General features: G+C 41.5%; 1 protein-coding gene across 1 annotated transcript in view; it reads right to left on the bottom strand.

Moving 5' to 3' along the window:
* CCDC68 (coiled-coil domain containing 68) overlaps positions 1-9,085 on the bottom strand; it is a 58,013-nt gene that overhangs the window by 10,935 nt on the left and 37,993 nt on the right. Inside the window, exon 7 of the mRNA XM_027769939.1 lies at positions 5,414-5,496. Within this exon, the coding sequence (XP_027625740.1) occupies positions 5,414-5,496 (83 nt within the window). The remainder of the gene's footprint in view (positions 1-5,413; positions 5,497-9,085) is intronic.

Raw genomic sequence — 9,085 nt, 5'->3', positions numbered from 1 at the left:
GGGACGCAAACCGTGGTCGACTACATGGGAGTCCAGTGACATAGCCATTACGCTAACTGCTGGTTCCCTATATTTATTTTTTAACACTTTCTTTATTTTTCCATTTCTTTTTTATAGCCACTATCCAATCTCAACTTGTCAGAAATCTCCCTTATTTGGGGTAGCTTAAGAAACTTTTTATTTCAGGGCTACAGGTGGCGTGGTGGTTAAGGCACTGGACACTCCCACATGGCCAACCATGGTGGCTTACTTTTTCACTTTCCCACTCTCTCTCTGGTCAAATTAAAATAAATGAATGAATAAATAAAATTAAATAATTAAGTCTTTAAAAAGAAAAAAGAAAATTTTTATTGCTAGGGACCAGCAGATGGTATAGCAGTTATGTCACCGGACTCCCATGCAGTTGACCATGGTTCAAGTACCGGAGCTGACAGCTTAAATCTCACATTGGGCGCATGTGTATGCATGCCCAAAAGCCCAAGAGGAGAATGAAGAAGAAGGAATTGTGGCATGGCCATCCCCTCAGGAGGTGATTTCCCACTTTCTGTCTCTTTGTCTCTCTGGCGAGCGCACACACCTTATAGAAAAAAAATCTCTAAAAGAAAAAGAAAGAAAGAAAAGAAAACCCTTATTGCATCAACCAGAAGAATCTGATTCATACTGATTTCCTTTTTGTCACTTAGCAAAGAGAATTACTCTACACACAGCTCAAAATAAGTAACGTATAAGAGAAATTTCTGATATCTACAATGTACGAAAATGGCATAAACCTGGATTTCCAAACATTTTCTGGAAACACAAAACATCCATTTTTCTCAAGAAATTTCAGGGGCTAGCAGATAGCATGGAGGTAGGCATTGGTTCTCACATGACTGGCTGTACAATTCGTGTCCCAGACCCAGTGATTTGAAAATTATCCCAGACACGTGTGCATGCATACTCCAAGTCCTGAGAGGAAAATGCAGGAGAAGTGATGGTCTCGTGGCCATGCCTCCTAGGGGGTGATTTCTCACTTCCCTCTCTCTCTCTCTCTGGTGGAACATGCACCCTTATAGCAAAAATCTTTTAAAAAGAGAAATTTCTAAAACTTCCTTAAGAGTTTATATATATATGTATAAAATTCCATGTAAAAACTGTTCATCTATAAAGAAATGAAAAAAATATATCAGTCTGGTTGTTAAAGTAGTTACACTGTTGGCTCAAAGGTCACAAAAACCTTATCAATAAGAGAAACATATTAAAGAAAAAATCGAACTCAGACATCATGGACTCTTAATGGAAGATACGTTGTGCAAACCAGTGGATCGGCAGCATGAGAACTCTCTAAGGAAAAGAAGTCAGCCAATGGGGACCAGCAGTTAGCATAATGGCTATGTCACTGAACTCCCATGTAGCTGACTACGGTTCGAGTCCCAGACCTGGTGGCTTAAACTCATGCCAGGCATGTGTGCATGCGTGCCCAAGATGCTGAGAGGAAAATGGAGAAGGGAACGTGGCATGGCCATCCCCCCTGGGGGGGGGGTGATTTCTCACTTTCTGTCTCTCTTTCTCTTTCTCTTTCAGCCAAAGATTTACTGCGCATCAAGTTATAAATATTTGTAAGTAATTTCAAGTTATAAGAATGCTTTTTGCGGTATTTCCTTCATTATCTACAGAGATGCACAGTGTTATAAAACTATCTTAGGAGACTTCTTTCTGAGACTATGTGCTCATTAACAAGGAAGAAGTTATGAAAATTACTTATTGCTATCCCAGTATATTTTAAAGGCATGTGTGTAATTTGCCAGAAATGACCCACTTCTGAACTTCGGCAAAGTGGTTAAAATGTATTAATATGGGCCAACAGAAGGCATGACACAGGGGAGCCAGCAGGTGGCGTAGTGGTCGGGGTGCTGAACTCCATGTGGTCAACGGCTGTATGAGTCCTAGACCCAGAGGCTTGAAACTCACGTCACGCACATGTGCATGTGTGCTCGGAATCCCAAGAGGAGAATGGAGAAGGGATTGTGGCATGGCCATCTCTTCAGGGTGTGAGTTCTTGCTTTCTGTCTCTCTGGCAAGTTTGTGCACCCTATAGCAAAAATCTCTCTCTCAAAAAAGAGGAGCGGTAGGAAGAGAAAGATAATAAAGGAAAAGGAAATGGAAAGGGGGTGGGTCAAAAGATCAAGAAAGAGAGATGTCTGAGTATATATTGCTAACTAAATGACAATAAAAATGCGTCCATTCCTCCATTCTCCTCTCGGGATCCTGGGCATGCATGCACACGTGCCCGGCATGAGTTTTAAGCCACCGGGTCCGGGACGCAAACCGTGGTCGACGACATGGGAGTCCAGTGACATAGCCATTACGCTAACTGCTGGTTCCCTATATTTATTTTTTAACACTTTCTTTATTTTTCCATTTCTTTTTTATAGCCACTATCCAATCTCAACTTGTCAGAAATCTCCCTTATTTGGGGTAGCTTAAGAAACTTTTTATTTCAGGGCTACAGGTGGCGTGGTGGTTAAGGCACTGGACACTCCCACATGGCCAACCATGGTGGTTTACGTATTCACTTTCCCACTCTCTCTCTGGTCAAATTAAAATAAATGAATGAATAAATAAAATTAAATAATTAAGTCTTTAAAAAGAAAAAAGAAAATTTTTATTGCTAGGGACCAGCAGATGGTATAGCAGTTATGTCACCGGACTCCCATGCAGTTGACCATGGTTCAAGTACCGGAGCTGACAGCTTAAATCTCACATTGGGCGCATGTGTATGCATGCCCAAAAGCCCAAGAGGAGAATGAAGAAGAAGGAATTGTGGCATGGCCATCCCCTCAGGAGGTGATTTCCCACTTTCTGTCTCTTTGTCTCTCCGGCGAGCGCACACACCTTATAGAAAAAAAATCTCTAAAAGAAAAAGAAAGAAAGAAAAGAAAACCCTTATTGCATCAACCAGAAGAATCTGATTCATACTGATTTCCTTTTTGTCACTTAGCAAAGAGAATTACTCTACACACAGCTCAAAATAAGTAACGGATAAGAGAAATTTCTGATATCTACAATGTACGAAAATGGCATAAACCTGGATTTCCAAACATTTTCTGGAAACACAAAACATCCATTTTTCTCAAGAAATTTCAGGGGCTAGCAGATAGCATGGAGGTAGGCATTGGTTCTCACATGACTGGCTGTACAATTCGTGTCCCAGACCCAGTGATTTGAAAATTATCCCAGACACGTGTGCATGCATACTCCAAGTCCTGAGAGGAAAATGCAGGAGAAGTGATGGTCTCGTGGCCATGCCTCCTAGGGGGTGATTTCTCACTTCCCTCTCTCTCTCTCTCTGGTGGAACATGCACCCTTATAGCAAAAATCTTTTAAAAAGAGAAATTTCTAAAACTTCCTTAAGAGTTTATATATATATGTATAAAATTCCATGTAAAAACTGTTCATCTATAAAGAAATGAAAAAAATATATCAGTCTGGTTGTTAAAGTAGTTACACTGTTGGCTCAAAGGTCACAAAAACCTTATCAATAAGAGAAACATATTAAAGAAAAAATCGAACTCAGACATCATGGACTCTTAATGGAAGATACGTTGTGCAAACCAGTGGATCGGCAGCATGAGAACTCTCTAAGGAAAAGAAGTCAGCCAATGGGGACCAGCAGTTAGCATAATGGCTATGTCACTGAACTCCCATGTAGCTGACTACGGTTCGAGTCCCAGACCTGGTGGCTTAAACTCATGCCAGGCATGTGTGCATGCGTGCCCAAGATGCTGAGAGGAAAATGGAGAAGGGAACGTGGCATGGCCATCCCCCCTGGGGGGGGGGTGATTTCTCACTTTCTGTCTCTCTTTCTCTTTCTCTTTCAGCCAAAGATTTACTGCGCATCAAGTTATAAATATTTGTAAGTAATTTCAAGTTATAAGAATGCTTTTTGCGGTATTTCCTTCATTATCTACAGAGATGCACAGTGTTATAAAACTATCTTAGGAGACTTCTTTCTGAGACTATGTGCTCATTAACAAGGAAGAAGTTATGAAAATTACTTATTGCTATCCCAGTATATTTTAAAGGCATGTGTGTAATTTGCCAGAAATGACCCACTTCTGAACTTCGGCAAAGTGGTTAAAATGTATTAATATGGGCCAACAGAAGGCATGACACAGGGGAGCCAGCAGGTGGCGTAGTGGTCGGGGTGCTGAACTCCATGTGGTCAACGGCTGTATGAGTCCTAGACCCAGAGGCTTGAAACTCACGTCACGCACATGTGCATGTGTGCTCGGAATCCCAAGAGGAGAATGGAGAAGGGATTGTGGCATGGCCATCTCTTCAGGGTGTGAGTTCTTGCTTTCTGTCTCTCTGGCAAGTTTGTGCACCCTATAGCAAAAATCTCTCTCTCAAAAAAGAGGAGCGGTAGGAAGAGAAAGATAATAAAGGAAAAGGAAATGGAAAGGGGGTGGGTCAAAAGATCAAGAAAGAGAGATGTCTGAGTATATATTGCTAACTAAATGACAATAAAAATGCGTCCATTAAGAGACTCGCACTAGTGCCTGGTGGACGATAGTTCTCCATGACTGCATGAGATCTTGAAATAGACTTTGAATGTTACATGCTTACATCAGGACATTTAATGGCTGTGATGGGCTTGCAATCAAAATGTACAAAAGACAAAAGGAAATAAATAAATAAAATGGGCCAGCAGGTGGCATGGTCGTTGAGGTGCTGGGGTGTGGCTTCTCACCTCCCCTCTCTCTGTCTCTGTCTCCCTCCAGTGAGCACATGAGTCCTATAGCAAAACAACAACAAAACAACAAAAGCTATTGAAAACAAGAAAACAAAACATCTCAGAAAATGTCTTACAGTGTTATTTCAAGGTGATCTGGAGAATTTTCCTAATAACACCTACAGTTGTGATTGTGATGAACCCACTCTGTCCCAGCATGCCAAGGACAAGTCCTGAGTACCCATTAGGAGTAAGTTGGTCTACAGAACTACGGATGGTTTTCAAAGTATTTCCTGTGTTCTCCATAGAGTTGAGGAGCTCCACAAGACTGTGCTAGAATTCCATGTAGACTGGCTAGGTTGATGCTGTCTGTAGGAGGGATCCATCAACAGAGACAGAACACTGAAGAGATGAGGACTTCTTTGGCATCCTCCTCAATGCCAAAGGTAACTAACCAGGGGGATGCTTGGTTCATTAACTTTTCTGAAGGATTAATCTCCCACCTGTTCCATATCCTCAGCCCACTCAGACCTCAGTTCCTCAGCAGGTGAGAAGGAGAGGGATAGGGCCATGAATTCTCCTTCCTGTCCATTGACCTGTTTCCTTTTCCATTAGAAAGGCTTTAGTCTACAAGTCAGTGTACCACTGGAGAGGAAAGAAGCCATGAACTGCTTTTACTAAGGAGGTAGATTTGCAAACCTTTTAGCACATGTATGGTTGGATTTGAGTTGCAGCAGCTTGTTTTCCAACGACAGTTTTCTTTCTAGTAGTAATCTCTTTTCCTAAGAAAAAAATAAGACACAATTGTTGCTTATTTGTGTGTGTGTGTGTGTGTGTATGTTGACATTCTTGCAAACTGTTCACAAAAGATGTCTTTTGTAATACTAGAAATATGGCTTGAGCTAAGAGCTAATTTCACATGCACCCTTACGACTCAGTCCTCAAGGAAGCCTGGTCAGCCTATGTGCTTTTTAAGTAGCTCAGTGATAGGTCAAGATTACCTGTCATCACTCCCTCGCCTGCTCGAGAGCTTTTGCTCCTCCTCCAGACTACTGCTGAAACGGAGCCTGTGCAGCTAACCCTCTCCAGCCCACACGGAACAGCCTGCTCAGCCCTCTCTAGGCATCGGCTCTCCCACCACTGCACCTGCTTCTCCTGCATTAGCCTGAGTTGTCGGTATCCAAGGACAATGTTGCACGTATCTTGATACCTCTACCGGCCCACATGGCATCTGTTAGAACGAAGTTAAGTAGTAAATGTATTTTTAATGACGGATCAAGGCCACAAATGATAAAATTGCTTCCTAATTATGATGCAGGATAAACTATGACACTGAGAAAGATATCTGAAAAGTGCTTTAACTTAATTATTAAACCCAACAGCTTCGAGCCAACAGGAAAATAGGCAAATCCATGAGAAACCAGGCTGGAATGATTATACTGTTATATTTGACAGCAATACACTCAGGAAAGAATTTGGAGCATCAGCCTGCTGGTTTAGGCTGCAGGTTAAGAAAAAACAGAAGAGACTGAACAAGGCAGAGATTGGCCTTGGCTACATAAATGGAACTGACTTGAAGAGAGAGATATTTTGAAACTTTCTACTACACTGTTTAAAATCACTTCCTGCTGCAGTGTTTACATGGGTATTACACAGAGCCATGCTGCACCACGGAATCATCAGGAAGACTTTGCACAACAACAACTAATCTGTTTTTTTTTTTTTTTAGAGGTTTTTGCTATAGGGCGCTTGCGCTCGCCAGACAGACAGAGAGAGACACAGAGACAGAAAGCGAGAAATCACCCCCCAGGGGGGATGGTCATGCCACAATCCCTTCTCCTCCATTCTCCTCTCGGGATCTTGGGCACGCACGCACACGTGCCCAGTGTGAGTTTTAAGCCACCAGGTCCGGGACACGAACCATGGTCAACTACATGGGAGTCCAGCAACATAGCCATTACACTAACTGCTGGTTCCCAACAACTAATCTGGTTTTAAAGTTTGAGCCCAAGTTTTAACCTCTCCAGGCCCTATCACTTCAAGAAAAATCAACCAAAATTGTATAAATAAAAACAAGAGACAGGTCGAGCTGTGCTGGCGCAGTAGCATATCATTCCACCACCCAGAAGTCACATGGATGGTCAAGGTTCTGGTCATGGGTCAACCTGTATCCATGTGACAGCCATGCCCATAGTCCTGGCTGTCTAAGAAAGTCTGGGGGAGGGATCGTGGTGTGAGGCCCCATGGAAGTTACTTGTTTTTCCTGCTCTCTTCCCTCTTGTTCTCTCAAAATAAAGAAATAAAAAAATACATATGCTGCGTGTGGTTTTTAATGTCACAATGGGTCATTTAATAATATGACCCAAGAATTACTTCATTCAGAAAATTTCCCTGTTTGATTTTACTATTTACTAGTTCATTAGAGACCTGACTCTGTGAAGTTGCCTATTAATGTGTAGATTTATGTCTAATAGAACAGACAATCCCAAAGGTAGATTGTTTAATTGCCTTAAAGAATACTAACCGATTTTTAAAATCTGATCTAGTAATCCTATTCTGAATCCCATTCTTGTTCTTTTTTTTAAAAAATGCCAATAAACAACCTGTTTCTCAAAATATTTTATTTAAACCAGCTTTAACATCTTACTAATATCCTCATTAATTAATGAGTTGAATGGGATATTTGACATGAATTTATTCTATATTTGTATGAGTGCTGAGAATTTTGCACATGTGCTTGCCAGCGAGACAGAGATAGACAGAAAGCAAGAAATCACTCCCCAGGGGAGATGCCACAATTCCATTTTTAACTTTTCGAATATCCTTACAATGGGAATAATGTTAACTACATTGAAATATTGGGGTGACTGGAGAAAAGTCATTGCATATGTTTTTGTTTCTCTATGCAAAAATGCATCATGACTTTTCTGACGACCCAATGTATGTGACAGCCCTAAATGCTTCCCTAGCACACGGAAGGACTTCAACTTCTAATAATTCGAAGGTGCCAATTATTTCCTATCTTAAGTGTCCTGTTTTTTGTTGAAATTAGACTAACTTTTTCAATTTGCTCTTATAGCATTCTTGACACGTAGAAATTGCCCTAGAGTAGCTCTACTTGGGTTCAAATTATTTCTGAAGGATCACAGATACACCTGTGTGCTTTTGAGGAGACTTGGGTAACAAAAGAAACATCGCAGATAATGTACTTCGAATTTGTAAGAGGAAAGTGGTGTTTAACAAACATTCTTTCAAATGGACTTACTCTTGATTAAAGGATTTTATAACCTGGGTTCAAGGAAGCCGGACAACTGTATAAGTACATCTATCTCAGCTTAAAAATCAGCATCTAGCTTGGCTTCTTCATGTCTCCTCGTTGTCAGCACAGAAAATCACACAGGAACAGCCAACACTTCTTGGTCAGTGTCTTCTAGGAAGGGGAACGGGCCTCACAGCACCACCCAGTGGGCAAGGCTCCACTCCCAAGACTGCACCTCTGGGGAGCTGAAGATTTCCCTCACCCTATTGATAGGAGTGGAGTGGACACTCATTTAAATTATTACCCAGTGTTAACGTGGAAATAATTTAGGGACCAAGGATGTCATTACCCAGCACTGGAGAAGACGGGACATGGGGTAGAGTTGTGAAGTAGGAAGTAGAGAATTGCAGAAGAGTTATTTTTTATTTTTATTTTCTCACGCTGCCCTCAGTTATAAAATATTGATGAGAAACTAGGTGGTCTCAGAAGTGCCTTTGAGGTCAACAACTTTAATAGAGCTAAATCCATGGCACTAGAAAACAAATATGATGCAACAGCATTGCACTGCTAGCAAAAGGAACATATGCCATTCTCAAACGTTCCGATTGGGCGCTTTTGCTAGCTTATCACTGTGTTTATGGAATTCATTCTCACTGAATTCTTGATTAAAGTGGGACAGATGGTGAAGGTTTTAAGTAATGTGTTCATTACCAGACCTCATGCCACTAATGGCTATTTCCTGGAACAGTGGCCTGTTCGTAAGTAGCAAATAAATCCTTCTCCAGGGGACTCCACTACAGGGCAGTATTTACCAACCTTTGTGAGAATGTTCATTTTAAATTTTCACTTCCTTTTCAAACACGCCTTTTTTTCTATTAATAAAAAAGGCTCAGTACCCTCTCCCCTTATTCTGATATGAACCCTCCACCTGAGAAACTCTCACAGCCTGTCTTCTCTGTATCTCTTTTTTTTTTTTTTTTGGAGAGATTTTTTTGCTATAGGGTGCATGCGCTCGCCAGACAGACAGAGAGAGACATAGAGACAGAAAGCGAGAAATCGCCCCCCAGGGGGGATGGTCACACCGCAATCCCTTCTCCTCCATTCTCCTCTCG

Source organism: Tupaia chinensis, unplaced genomic scaffold (genome assembly GCF_000334495.1).
Source record: "Tupaia chinensis unplaced genomic scaffold, TupChi_1.0 Scaffold000098_2, whole genome shotgun sequence".
NCBI lineage: Eukaryota > Metazoa > Chordata > Mammalia > Scandentia > Tupaiidae > Tupaia > Tupaia belangeri.
This window is presented reverse-complemented; position numbering and strand designations above follow the sequence as displayed.